Source organism: Phocoena sinus, chromosome 4 (assembly GCF_008692025.1).
Source record: "Phocoena sinus isolate mPhoSin1 chromosome 4, mPhoSin1.pri, whole genome shotgun sequence".
In the NCBI taxonomy this organism is placed as follows: domain Eukaryota; kingdom Metazoa; phylum Chordata; class Mammalia; order Artiodactyla; family Phocoenidae; genus Phocoena; species Phocoena sinus.
In genome coordinates this window covers 56,911,351-56,926,153 of record NC_045766.1, presented here as the reverse complement: position 1 = coordinate 56,926,153, position 14,803 = coordinate 56,911,351, and the positions used below count along the sequence as shown (strand labels likewise).

The 14,803-nt window shown below is 35.4% G+C and overlaps 1 protein-coding gene across 4 annotated transcripts in view; it reads left to right on the top strand.

Moving 5' to 3' along the window:
- Window positions 1-14,803, top strand: part of GNB4 (G protein subunit beta 4) — a 58,629-nt gene that overhangs the window by 36,619 nt on the left and 7,207 nt on the right. For all 4 annotated transcript variants that reach the window (XM_032630952.1, XM_032630949.1, XM_032630951.1 and 1 more), the window contains 7 exons: window positions 2,736-2,774; window positions 3,495-3,601; window positions 5,787-5,850; window positions 7,506-7,668; window positions 8,702-8,768; window positions 8,871-9,072; window positions 14,530-14,746. In XM_032630952.1, coding sequence (XP_032486843.1) covers window positions 3,507-3,601; window positions 5,787-5,850; window positions 7,506-7,668; window positions 8,702-8,768; window positions 8,871-9,072; window positions 14,530-14,746 — 808 coding nt within the window. In that variant the 5' untranslated portion in view covers window positions 2,736-2,774; window positions 3,495-3,506. The remainder of the gene's footprint in view (window positions 1-2,735; window positions 2,775-3,494; window positions 3,602-5,786; window positions 5,851-7,505; window positions 7,669-8,701; window positions 8,769-8,870; window positions 9,073-14,529; window positions 14,747-14,803) is intronic.

Here is a 14,803-nt window from a genome sequence, read left to right as displayed (position 1 = left end):
TAAACAGCAAGGTCCTATTGTATAGCACAGGGAACTATATCCAATCTCCTGGGATAAACCTGGGATAAATGGAAAAGAATATTTAAAAAAAAGCATATATGTGTAAAACTGAGTCAGCTTGGCTGTACAGCAGAGATTGGCACAACATTGTAAATCAACTCTACTTTGATTTAAAAAAATAAAAAAAATAGTCTACTTTGTTTGATATAAATATTGGTACTCCAGCTTTCTTTTGATTTCTATTTGCATGGAATACCTTTTTTACATCCCCTCACTTTCAGTCTGTATGTGTCCCTAGATCTGAAGTGGGTCTCTTGTAGACAGCATATGTACAGGTCTTGTTTTTGCATCCATTCAGCCAGTCTGTGTCTTTTGGTTGGAGCATTTAATCCATTTACATTTAAGGTAATTATCGATATCTTTGTTCTTATTGCCATTTTGTTCGTTGTTTAGGATTTGTTTTGGTAGGTCTTTTTTTCTTCCCCTTTTGTTCTCCTGTGATTTGATGACTATCTTTAGTCTTGTGTTTGGATTGCTTTTTCTTTTTTGTGTGTGTATCTATTGTAGATTTTCACTTTGTGGTTATCATGAGGTTTGATATAGCAGTCTATATATATACAAGATTGTTTTGACTTGCTGGTCTTTTAATTTCAAATATATTTCAAATATCCTGCATTTGCATTCTCCTCATGATTGCTGGTTTTGATATCATATTTGTTTGGGGATGATTTTCTACCTTTACTCTATGTTTGCGTTTACTGGTGAGCATTACTTTTTGTAATTCTCTTGTTTCTAGTTGTGGCCTTTTCTTTTTTGTCTAGAGATGTTCCTTTAACATTTGTTGTCAAGTTGGTTTGGTGGTGTTCTGCCTATGTTTTCTTCTAGGAGTTTTATGGTTTCTGGTCTTACATTTAGGTCTGTAATCCATTTTGAGTTTATTTTTGTATATGGTATTAGAGAATGTTCTAATTTCATTCTTTTACATGTAGCTGTCCAGTTTTCAAGTACTATGTATTTTAAAAAATATTTCTGAAATGACTTGGGTTATACTGTAAATATTCTTCCCATCACCTCAATTTCTAGTTGCCAGAACAAATAGAAGGGAACTCAGAACTCTTGCTTTTTGGTGATGCTTATTAACAAATATAACCCTGAATACAATGAGCTTATTAAATCAGTCTAGTTCAGTTTATTCGGGGGATGCAATTAAAAATCTTTTAACCATAAACCAAAAGTATATTTGTGCAATAGAATAGAATTGTGTGTCAATATATAAAGCCACATATCTATGGCCAATTGATTTTTTTAGCAAGGGTAACAAGACAATTCAATAGGGAAAGAATAGTCTTTTCAACAAATATTGCTGGGACAGCTAGATATCCACATGTAAAAGAATGAGTTTGGACTCCTACCTCATACCATATATAAAAATTAACTCAAAATGGCACCTAAATGTAACAGCTGAAAGTGTAGAATTTTTAGAAGTAAACCTAGTTGTTAATCTTTGTGACCTTGAATTAGGCAACAGTTTAATATGACACTAAAGCACAAGCAAGAAAGAAAAAAATAGATAAATATACAAATTGGTCTTCTTCAAAACTATAAAAACTTGTGTGTCAGAGGAAACTATCAAGAAAATGAGAACTCAACCTACAGAATGGGAGAAAATATTTGCAAATCATAATCTGATAAGGGTCTAGTATCCAGAATATATAAAGAACTCCTATAACTCAACGATAAACACATAACCCAATTTAAAAATAAGCAAAGAAGTTGATAGACATTTCTCCAAAGAAGATATACAAATGGCTAATAAGCGCATGTAAAGACACTCCACATGAAAAGATGCTTAGTATCACTAATCATTAGGGAAATGCAAATCAAAACCACACTAAGATGCCACTTGACATCTGCTAAGATGGCTGTAATAATTTTTTTTAAAAAGAAGAAGAAGAAAAAGACAAGAACAGTGTTGGTGAGGACATGAAGAAATTGGAACCCTCATACATTCCTTGTGGGTATGTAAAGTGGAGCAGCTACTGTGAAAAACCATTTGACAGTTTCTTAAGATGTTAAACATAGTTGCCATATCACCCACCAATTCCACTTTTAGGTATATACCCAGGATAATTGAAAATGTATGTTCAAAGCATCATTAATCATAAAACCAAAAAGTAGAAACAGCATAAATGTCCATCATATTAACTAATGGGTAAACCAAATGTCATATTTTTATACAGTGGAATATTACTCAGCCATAAAAAGAAATGAAATACTGACACATGCTACAACTGAATGAACCTTGAAAACATTACACTAAGTGAAAGAAGCCAGACACAAAAAAGGTCATATATTGTATGATTCCGTTTGTATGCAATGTCCAGAATGAGCGATCCATTGGAAAGTAAATTAGTGATCACCTGGGGATGGGGGAAGAGGGAATTGGAAGGTATAGGGTTTCTTTTTTGGAGTGATGGAAATGTTCTGGAATTAGGTAATGGTGATGGTTGCACAGCATTGTAAATATGCTAACCAACCCAACTACACACCTTAAAATGATTAAAATGGTTAATTTTATGTTATGTGAATTTTATCTCATTAAACCTTTTAAAAATAAAGATTGTGTGGTACAGTAAGAAGTATATTTCAAATCTATATTTCCAATGAAAGTATTATTTTAAATCATATCTAGGGATTTCCATATCTAAATGTATAATTATCTTTCTTTACTTCAGGATGCTAGAAAAGCATGTAATGATGCCACACTTGTTCAGGTAAAATTTTTATTTTTCCTCAATTCATTTTATTAATTCACATGAAACTGCTTGATACTGATGCAAATGATGTTCAGATTCTCTTTATTAGTGTTTAATTGAAAGGAATATGAGATCTCTATTTAAAAACACGTTGTAATTTGTCAGATGCTGGTAGAAGTGCTTTTTAAAGCATACCTGTTAAAATGGAAGTCTGAAAAAATACAATAAAAATATGTACATTCATATAGTATATGTTTCTTTTTAGGTAGCTTCTGATTCTTTTGACATGCCCTGGTTAAGATCTTTTTTTCTTATATAAACTATTAGGAAGGTTTCATTAGTTTAACTAATATTGATCATTTTTATTAAGGAGATATTTTATGTATTGTTTAAATATAAAATTGGCTTTCTTTAGATAGTTAAAATTAGAAATGTTTTACTATTTGATCATCTGCTATTAGATTTTTATTTGTGGCTGTTTTTTTAACTAAGGTTGGAAGGTATGTCTGTTCTTTTTACTTAATAGTCTACAGAAGATGTTCTCACTGGAAGGTGTGCAAATAAATCATACTTTTTCTTGAACAACACATTAATCCTATAATGACTCTAGGAATTATTAAAATACCTTCAATAGCTATAAATTTGTTTTATGTCTGCTTTTTTGACTATTAATTGTTTCTACTTTATTTTCTGAGCTACGTCTAAGGTAAAGAATGACATTCTCGTCACTTCCTATAGATCACGTCAAATATGGATTCCGTGGGGCGAATACAAATGCGAACAAGACGTACACTGAGGGGTCACCTAGCTAAAATCTATGCTATGCACTGGGGATATGATTCGAGGTTTGTACCTGCCATTTTCAGACTGTGTGCAGAATTATTTTTGTTGAGTCATCATTTGCATTTTCTTTTTAGAAACAACCTATATCTACGAAGTATTTGCAGAAAATGCATCTAATGTGAACGCTTTGCTTTTAATAAAAGTATTCATTCATACTTTAAAAGTTTAGAAACCTTTAATATGGAAAACAGATTTACCTCTCAGAAATATCCTTTATCAAATGATTTAGGCAAAGCGTTTAGGATTTCTTTTCTTTGCAGTGGGGTATACTTTGTGTTTTTTTTAACATGCCAAGGCAGTTTTATTGTGTATTAACATTGAAATTTCAGTTAATAAGGAAATATTTGTTGAATATTGCTATGTACAAGTTACCAGATCTTGCCATAATTATTTATTACCTAAATTCACAAAGGATGGAATTACATAAAACAATGACATTTTTGTTGAATACATCTTTTATTCCCCTAACCCCATCATACAAGTGTGTGTATATTGAACACACACACACACACACACACACAGCCACCATCTGGAGTGCAGTTGGATGGTTGGTCTTGATGATTTACTTTGTTCATAGGGTCACAGTGTGGCCTGTGCTTTTTCCAGAGTATCTGGCACTGCTTCCATAGTGGTTGACTTGTTCCTTTGATTTGGTTCATCTAATTGGGAAAAAGTCTTAACTAAAAAATTATTTTTTAATAGAAGTTGCATATTTTTTCTCTTCTTCCAGGAGAACCTAAAAATGTTGCTACCTGTTGCTAATGCCTGGCACATCTTGATGTAAATAAGATACTTGAATACAGTAATATAGAACTTGTGCCTCTTAGGAGGGAATAAATAAAATTATATAACTGGCAACTGACATAAAGCTAGGCCAAATATTTTATTCTTTTTCTCAAAGAAGTTTAAGAAGTAATCTACCCATTGAGATAGCAAATGTGTAACTCGAAATACAATCACTTGAAATGATGTTAATGGTTCTTACTTTCTTATAGTTTTCTCAAGACTATTAATCTTAATAGAGAACCAAAAGTGTCAACAGAACCTATCTCACATTGTCTTTCTACCCATTCTGATTATCAACTTGTAACTTAATGTCCTTCTCAACTCAATGCTGATGATGCCAACTGATTTTTGAAGAACTTTAGGTTCCATCCCATACCCTGTGGTTAGATCTTCCCTTTCATAAAACTTACAGTAATTGCTACGTAAGAACCTGATGTTATTTACCTACAGTGAAGGGTGATAGGGACAGGAAGGTGATTCTTTTCACTGTATATCTATCCTTTTGTAGTTTTTGAATTTTATACCATAGTGAAAAATAAAATTCCAAAACAAAACAAAAAATTCAGTGGCAGGTAACTTAGTCAAGAGTTCATATTTAGCCTGGCAAACAGAGCTTTCTGTAGTTTAAGCCCAGTCCCCTTTTCTAAACTGTTATTCCCATTTCTTACAAACTCTCTGTAACTGGGAAATTCACAATTCCTGAAATATCTGTTGTATTTTTCCATCTCTTGCCATGGAACATACCCTCCTCATAGAACACAGACTTCTCTATCTTTAGCTTTCGAAATTCCATTTTTTTCAAGACTTGTTTTCTTTTGCAAGACTACTTGAGTAACCCAGTTAGCACTTATTTGTCCCTCATTTGTTTTCCTATGGCCTTTATTTTATACCACTCCTCTGACTATTTTCATTTACCTAATTTATTTTATTAAATGTCTTATCCCCACCAGATGATGGAGGGCCCCAGGGTAGGCGGTATAGCCTGTTTTGTACCCATAACACTGCCTTGCATTCACAGGCTCTCAATGGATATTTTTAGATTGAATGAAATGTGGTTCTTAGGCTTGTATGTACTCTACTGTCATTATATTTAAGTCAGTACATACTAAACCAGTCAGCTAATAGCTACCAGAATCTTGAATAAGAACTAGAATGTTGTTACCATGAAAAAGTTGTTACAACCAGAGACATTTCTAGTAAAATGTCTAAAAATATTTAATGTTGAAATTTTTTGGCATGCAGAATAGATTTTTTTTAACTTGTGAGAATATTTTCTGGTATCAAGTTTTTAATTTGAAAAATTATTTTTGTCTTTTCTGTTCTACATTAATGCAATGCATAACTAATTTAAACTACTTTTTTCCTCTAAATGTCACATTATTTTTGTGTTTGTTCCTCTAGGCTACTAGTCAGTGCTTCCCAAGATGGAAAATTAATTATTTGGGATAGCTATACAACAAATAAGGTAGAGTTTCTTAATCATCCTCTTACATAACCTTTTATTTGGTTTGATGTCCACCAATTCTTCCCTTTATTCTATTACTTCAAGCTTTAATTTCTTTCCAGGATAAATTTACTCCGTTAATTTTAACTCAGATCCTTTCTTTAGACCTAGTGTTTGCTTTTAATATTTAACCTTTTCTTTTTATTCCCAAGGACAACTACAGGAATATAGTTCAGTGTGTCTTATTTGAGTCCCATATTTCATACTTGAATATTAGAAGACAGTGTGCATCAGTTTTACATATAAATGATTTTTTTTAAAAGGTCCCATTTCCTAATGTGACAGCGACCCTGCAATTTTTATTTTTAGTTGTGGATAAGCTAGATTGTTTTCTTTGGTCCACACTAGGCATTGATTTGTGTTTCTGGACTGCTCAGAAGATACAGTAGATTGGAGGCAAATTACAACTTGTTTAGATCCCTCGGTGGTAAAAGCCAGTGGGTCCTCTTAATATGTCCACTGGAAGGAACCCCTGACATAGAGGTGTTGAGTGGTCATGAAGAAGCTCCAGGAAAATGCTCACAAGTCAAATACTTCTAGATTCTGTGTGCACTTATACCACTGTTTCTAGTAAAGATTTAGAAGTACTATTTTGTGAAATAAACAGTAACTTCAGCCTGGTTGGGAATTTAAAGCTAGCTAAGACACATTTGTAATATAATAGTTTTTCTGTATCAGTCAGAATTGAGTGTGACTTTCAACTATATTTTCCTAAAACAGAAAAATATTCTTTTAGATTAAGTGAGAGCATAGTAATCCCACAATGTGTTGATTCTGTGTATGGGCCACTTAGCCTTTACGTTCCCATTCACATTAAACTTTGCTACCTGACCTGCAAATGCTTGGTGTTGGGTAATAAGGCATCATACAGTGGTATGAGTAGATCAGTGCAAACTATTACCATTGTTTGAATTCGAGCCCAGAATATGTGTTATTAGAAGGTCATAGTTCTTTGTGGAAGAACCACTCTGTTCAACTCCAGTACTTGTATTATTCAGTGTTATGTTAGAGGAGATTCATCTTTTGAGCACTAATGCAAAACCAAAAAATTTTGTTAAGTTCTGTAACATTTACACTTAATATTTCAAATGGCTCTGTTAGTGTTGAAATGTCCTACATCCTTGTTCTTCTTAAAAGAATACTTTCTGAAAAGAGCACTTAAATCCAAATGATTTGATAATAATACAGAAAATATAACAGGCATTTCAGTGTGCATTAGTATTTTATTTTTTTTATTTATTCTTTTTTGCAGTACGTGGGCCTCTCACTGTTGTGGCCTCTCCTGCTGCGGAGCACAGGCTCCGGACGTGCAGGCTCAGCGGCCATGGCTCATGGGCCCAGTCGCTCCTCGGCATGTGGGATCTTCCCGGACCGGGGCACGAACCCGTGTCCCCTGCTTTGGCAGGCGGACTCTCAACCACTGCGCCACTAGGGAAGCCCTAGTATTTTATTTTTTATTGTTCACTTTCTCAAACCATTTCATTTTTATTTTACTTGGCCTATTTTTTAAGTACATTTAAATTGCAGTAATATTTGCTTCATTGTAAATAGGTTTGAAAAATTAATGACTGTTTTTGTACTCTTGACTTAGTTTTTGTGTTGTATTTGTCCTATAGATGCATGCTATTCCTTTGAGGTCCTCCTGGGTGATGACCTGTGCTTATGCTCCCTCTGGTAATTATGTTGCTTGTGGAGGACTGGACAACATCTGCTCTATATATAACTTGAAAACCAGAGAGGGAAATGTGAGAGTGAGCCGAGAGTTACCGGGTCACACGGGTGAGCATCACTACATATTGTCCTTTTCTCCTAAACCTGCTTCCTCCTGAAGAATGAGCTCATCAAGGAGAAGGAGTGACAAAGTGAGATCAGCTGGCCAAAGGATGCATATTAATCAAGTGAGAGTAGAAATTACCATGAATCTGGGAAACACTGACTTTTTATAATTATACAAATGATGACCATACTTCTGTTTTTCTTTCAGAAAAGTATTGTTTTTAATATTGTACATCAACTATACATCAATGAAAAAAGAAAATAAATAACTCCAAAAAATAGTATTGCTTCTGTAAAAATTTATTGCGAAAAATTCAATCAATAATGAAAAATACAAAAAGAAAGCAAATATAATTTTCTGTATTCTCTGCAAACCTATAGCAATTATGGGATTTTGGTGCTTAATTATGTAATTGAAAGTGTGTATCAAGATACATTTATGAAGTATTTTTCACTATGTGATAGTGCATTCAATGTGCACACCATAGTTCAATAATATAGTGTTTGGTTAGCAGTGTTAATTAGGAATTTATCACCACTCAGCAGGTTTCAGCCTCTCTGGATTCTTGGAAGTACTATTTGGCTGTGCTTTTTACACAATCTCAATAATGGTATTGTTCTTGAAATTTCCATATTTTGAAGCACAGGTGAATTCTGAGCATTTGAGTGCCACCTTTCCTTCCCTGAGGTTTTTAAAATATTTCTCCAAGGTACTTAACCAAGTCTGCTATAGATTATAATAGATATTTGTATTAAGGAGTATCTTTCTCTTAGGTAATTGTAGTAGGTGGAAAGGACTGTGTCTTTTACACAAGTTTGTAACTTTGAGTCATCAACACAGTAAATACCTAAGAGAGTTTGTTGATAAAATTCAGTTGCAGGCAGCATAGAGTTGGAAGTAATTAAAAGTAGAACTATAGATTATACTAAAAAACACTTGCCCAGGTATTATATTTTTAAAAATATATATTACTATTTCATACGGTAATTGAATTAATCAGTGATAACCTAACATTTGTTACTCTCTATGCTGTAGGCTACTTGTCCTGCTGTCGTTTTTTAGATGACAGCCAAATTGTTACAAGTTCAGGAGATACAACTTGGTAAGTTTATTCCAGAAGATTACTGATTTTGAGGTTGAGGATGGTAGTAGGAACTAATGTAAGAAAAGAGCAGTCATTAATTATTTCTATTTTTAATTATAGTGCTTTATGGGACATCGAAACTGCCCAGCAGACCACTACATTCACTGGGCATTCTGGAGATGTGATGAGTCTTTCTTTGAGTCCTGACATGAGGACTTTTGTTTCTGGTGCTTGTGATGCCTCTTCAAAATTATGGGATATTCGAGATGGAATGTGTAGACAGTCTTTCACTGGCCATGTGTCGGATATTAATGCTGTCAGTGTAAGTGAAGAGCACTTCTAAGGAAAATTTACTGTGCATATAAAGTGTTGAACTCTATAGTATGATTTTAACAACAGATTCCCTTCAAGGATTCTTACAAGTAGTATGCTTTTATGACATTTAACCCCCAAATAACAAGGGTTTGATTTTTTTTTTTTTTTTTTTTTTTTTTGCGGTACGCGGGCCTCTCACTGTTGTGGCCTCTCCCGTTGCGGAGCACAGGCTCCGGACGCGCAGGCTCAGCAGCCATGGCTCACGGGCCCAGCCGCTCCGCGGCATGTGGGATCCTCCCGGACCGGGGCACGAACCTGCGTCCCCTGCATCAGCAGGCGGACTCTCAATCACTGCGCCACCAGGGAAGCCCAGGGGTTTGATTTTTAAAAATGGAAAGGTTTTAATCCATAGGCCTAGGTCCTTATTTGCTGGTAAACAGGAATAAGTTTTGTGTTTTTTTTCCAGATTTAGAGGGATAGATCATCTTGAGCAAACAAGCAGATCATGAGTATCAACAGTGTGTTCAGAGGAGAACAAAGTCCCATATCTCTGGGGTCAAGGGAACAACCCAAAGAGAGACAGTCAGGAAGACAGAGGCAGCTGTTTAGTATAGAGAGTATAGCTTTTGAAGTCAGCAAACTCTGGATCTTAGTTCTGCTGGGAACCAGCTGTGTGAGATCAGGTGGGCTACTTAACCTCTGTGAGCTACACATTCCTCAGTAGGAGTAATGCTACCTACATTAAAGAATAATGTGAAGACTAAATGAAACTATAGACTGGATGCTCAATAAATGGTTTAAATTATTCATAATCTCCTTCATATTGAAAAAAAAAAACCCTCAAACAGGTATCCACAAATAGATTAAGCCAGACAATAAGTACTTAGTTCTTATTTCAAAAAAGTATTGTTTTTAATATTGTACATCAACTATACATCAATGAAAAAGAAAGAAAATAAATAAATAACTCCAAAAATGAGAATGAACTAGTCATACGTCTTTATAAATTAAAACTAAAATGGCATTTTGAATGACAATCAAAATGATTTATCAAACAGAATTGAGGAGAGGGATATTAAGAGGAGGTGGGATACCGCTTGACTTAGGTAAGTTGTCCTATGCGGATCAGATGCCAAAATGTATAGATATGACTAGAATTTCCTAAAGCACTGTAATTGCAAGTGTTTATGGGTATAAGATACACTCTAATTTTGCAAGACGATATTTTTTGGGAAAAATTCGTTTTTATTTATCATGTGCATATTGAAAGTCAATTTTATATAATCTTTAGAGAATATCAGAGAAAGTAAAGGCTTTGTTACCCCCACCCCTTATTAGGCCAACCTGGTTTGAAGAGTAGAATTTGGGAATAGGCAAGTGCAGTCCTCTCCATCTCTCATCCCACCACCTTTATCAAGTTGATGAGCTTCTCTTCTGTTCCTAGTTTGCTACAGATTTATCAGGAATGAGTGTTGAAGTTTATCAAATGTCTTTTCTTCATCTATTGAGATGATCATGTGGTTTTTCTTTTTCAGTCTGTAAATGGTGAATTTACGTGGATTAGTTTTCAAATATTAACCCAACCCTACATTTCCAGGACAAACCTCACTTGGTTATAATGTATAATCCTTTTTAGTTACTAGTGGATTTGATTTGTTAAAATTTTTAAATTTGCATCCATATTGATAAGTTATATGATTTTTCATTTCTTGAAATGTTTTTTTCAGATTTTGAAAGGGTTCCCTTTTTTCCACATCCTCTTCAGCATCTACTGTTTGTAGATTTTTTTTTTTTTTTTTTTTTTTTTGCGGTACGCAGGCCCCATGGCTCACGGGCCCAGCCGCTCCGCGGCACGCGGGATCCTCCCACACCGGGGCACGAACCCGCGTCCCCTGCATCGGCAGGCGGACTCTCAACCACTGCGCCACCAGGGAAGCCCTGTAGATTTTTTGATGGCCATTCTGACCAGTGTGAGATGATACCTCATTGTAGTTTTGATTTTAGTGATGCTGATAATTAGTGATGTTGAGCCATCTGTATGTCTTCTTTGGAGAGATGTTTATTTAGATCTTCTGCCCATTTTTTGATTGGGTTGTTTTTTTGACATTGAGCTGCATGACCTGTTTGTGTGTTTTAGAGATTAATCCCTTGTCAGTCGCATCATTTGCAGATATTTTATGCCATTCTGTAGGTTGTCTTTTTGTTTTGTTAATATTTATTTAATTTATTTTCTTTATTTTTTTTGGCTGCGTTGGGTCTTAGATGAGGCATGCAGGATCTTTCATTGCAGCGCAGGCTCTTTGTTGTGGTGCATGGGCTTCTCTCTAGTTGTGGCATGTGGATTTTCTCTCTCTGGTTGTGGCATGTGGGCTCCAGGGCACATGGGCTCTGTAGTTGTGGTACGTGGGCTCTCTCTTCGAGGTGCACAAGCTCAGTAGTTGTGGTGCGTGGGCTTAGTTGCCCTGCGGCATGTGGAATCTTACTTCCCTGACGAGGAATTGAACCCACGTCCCCTGCATTGGAAGGCAGATTCTTTACCACTGGACCGCCAGGGAAGTCCTTGTCTTTTGGGTTTGTTTATAGTTTCCTTTGCTGTGCAAAAGCTTTTAAATTTGATTAGGTCTAATTTTATTATTATTGTTTTTATTTCCATTACTCTAGGAAAGGATCCAAAAAGATACTGCTGCAATTTATGTCAAAGGGTGTTCTGCCTATGTTTTCCTCTAAGAATTTTACAGTATCCAGTCTTATGTTTAGATCTTTAATCCATTTTGAGTTTATTTTTGTGTGTGGTGTTGGAGAATGTTCTACTTTCATTCTTTTCCATGTAGCTGTCCAGTTTTCCCAGCACCACTTATTGAAGAGACTGTCTTTTCTCCATTGTATATTCTTGCTTCCTTTGTTGTAGATTAATTGACCATAAGTGTGTGGGTTTATTTCTGGGCTTTCTATCCTGTTCCATTGATCTGTGGATCAATGGAATCAAGTGTGTGTTTGTTTTTGTGCCAGTAACATACTGTTTTGATTACTCTAGCTTTGTAGTATACTCTGAAGTCAGGGAGCCTGATTCCTCCAGCTTTGTTTTTCTTTCTCAAGATTGCTTTGGCTATTCAGGGTCTTTTGTGTTTCCATACAAATTAAAACATTTTTTGTTCTAGTTCTGTGAAAAAATGCCATTGGTAGTTTGATAGGGATTGCATTGAATCTGTAGATTGCCTTGGGTAGTATACTCACTTTGACAATATTGATTCTTCCAATTCAAGAACATGGTATAAGATTTCCTTTTTTATTGCTGAGTAATATTCCATTGTGTGTATGTATATGTGTGTGTCTGTGTGTGTGTACGTGTATATCTCACATATTCTTTATCCATTCTTCTATTGATGGACACTGAGGTTGCTTCCAGATCTTGGCTATTCTAAACAATGTTGCATTGAACAGGGTGCATGTATATCTTCTCCAATTAGTGTTTTTGTTTTCTTGAGGTAAACACACAGAAGTGAAATTGCTGGATCATATGGTAGTTCTATTTTTAATTTTTTGAGGAACCTACATACTGTTTTCCATAGTGGCTACACCAGTTTACATTCCCACCAACAACACATGAGGGATATTTTCTCCACATCCTTGCCAACACTTGTTATTTGTTGTCTTTTTGATAATAACCATTTTGACAGGTGTGAGGTGCTGTCTCATTGTGGTTTTTATTTGCATTTCTTTGATGATTAGTGATGTTGAGCATCTTTTCATGTGTCTATTTGCCATTTGTATGTCTTCTTTGGAAAAACGTCTATTCAGTTCCTCTGCTCATATTTTAATTGGGTTGTTTGTTTTTTTTTAAATTAAATTAAATTTTTTTTTTTTTTGTGGTACGTGGGCCTCTCACTGTTGTGGCCTCTCCTGTTGTGGAGCACAGGCTCCGGACACACAGGCTCAGCGGCCGTGGCTCATGGGCCCAGCCGCTCCGCGGCATGTGGGATCTTCCCGGACCGGGACACGAACCCGTGTCCCCTGCATCGGCAGGCGGACTCTCAACCACTGCGCCACCAGGGAAGCCCTGTTTGTTTTTTTGATATTGACTTTTGTGAATTCTTTGTATGTTTTGGATATATTGTTTACAAATATCTTCTCCCATTCAGTAGGCTGCCTTTTCCTTTTGTCAGTAGTTTTCTTCACTGTGCAGAAGCTTTTTCTAGTTTGATGTAGTCCCATTTGTTTATTTTTGCTTTTCCTTGCCTGAGGAGACATCCAAAAAAAAAAATACTGCTAAGACCACTGTCAAAGAGCATACTGCCTGGGAACTCCCCAGTGGTCCAGTGGTTAGGACTTTGCACTTTCACTGCTATGGGGGGCCTGGGTTTGATCCCTGGTCAGGGAACTAAGATCCCACAAGCTGTGCAACGTGGCCAAAAAAAAGAAAAAAGCATACTGCCTGTGTTTTCTTCTAGGAGTTTTATGATTTCAGGTCTTACATGTAAGTATTTAATCCATTTTGAGTTTATTTTTATATATGGTGTGAGAAAGTCATCCAGTTTGATGCTTTTGCATCTAGCTGACCAGTTTTCCTGACACCATTTATTGAAGAGGCTGTCTTTTCCTCATTTTATATTCTTGCCTCCTTTGTTGTTGACTGTGTGTGCATGGGTTTATTTCTGGGCTTTCTATTCTGTTCCATTGATCTATGTGTCTGCTTTAGTGTCAGTAACATACTGTTTTGATTACTATAACTTTGTAGTAGTTTGAAATCAGGGAGAGTGATACCTCCAAATATTTGCTTTATATTTTTAAAAAAGTAAAAACTATTAGAAGGTAAATGAAAAACTATGAAATATTTGCCACAAAGAAAACAAATTTATATTCTTCATTTTATTCCTACACATCAGCAGGTACTAACAGAGTAATACAGATGACCAGTAGATACATGAAGTGATTTCCTCTTTGTAAAACGTGTTGAGTAGTGCCACAGTATCTGAGAAAGGGGATTCACAAACTAATAATGCATAGTTTGCTTTACTACTAGCTTAACTTTATAACCTAGCCTAACTGGATGATTTTTGTTCTCTTTTATAAAATGTTTCCTATTTATTTCTCATAATGAGATTATTGGAACATTTAAGAGTATACATACATATATAAATTCTATAAATAGTAATATTTGATTTAAACATTTCAGTAAGACATATGGAGGTCCAGAGCCAGGATGTTTTGAGTACTTGCTTTGTGCTGAACAGTGGGTTATGGGTACTGTGCATGTGTTATTTCATTCAGCCCTAACCAACACACTAAATTCTGAAACTAAGACTCAAGTGTTTAAGAATCTTTAGTGCCTAACATCATTCACCTGGTAAGAAACCAAGTTGGAATTTGAATCTAGGTCTGTCTTACCCCAGAGTCTATTATTATACTGCCTCACGTAATTTTTGTGTACTTCTATGGAATAAATGTTTGTTGCTTTTCTTTCTAGTTTTTCCCAAATGGATATGCCTTTGCCACTGGCTCTGATGATGCTACTTGCCGGCTCTTTGACCTTCGTGCAGACCAAGAGTTATTATTGTATTCTCATGACAATATCATCTGTGGGATCACTTCGGTAGCCTTCTCAAAAAGTGGGCGTCTCCTGTTAGCTGGGTATGATGACTTCAATTGTAACGTATGGGACACACTAAAAGGAGATCGTGCAGGTTAGTAAATAAGTACACATTAGGTTTTGATTTTGTCAGGAAATGTGAAAAGGTTCC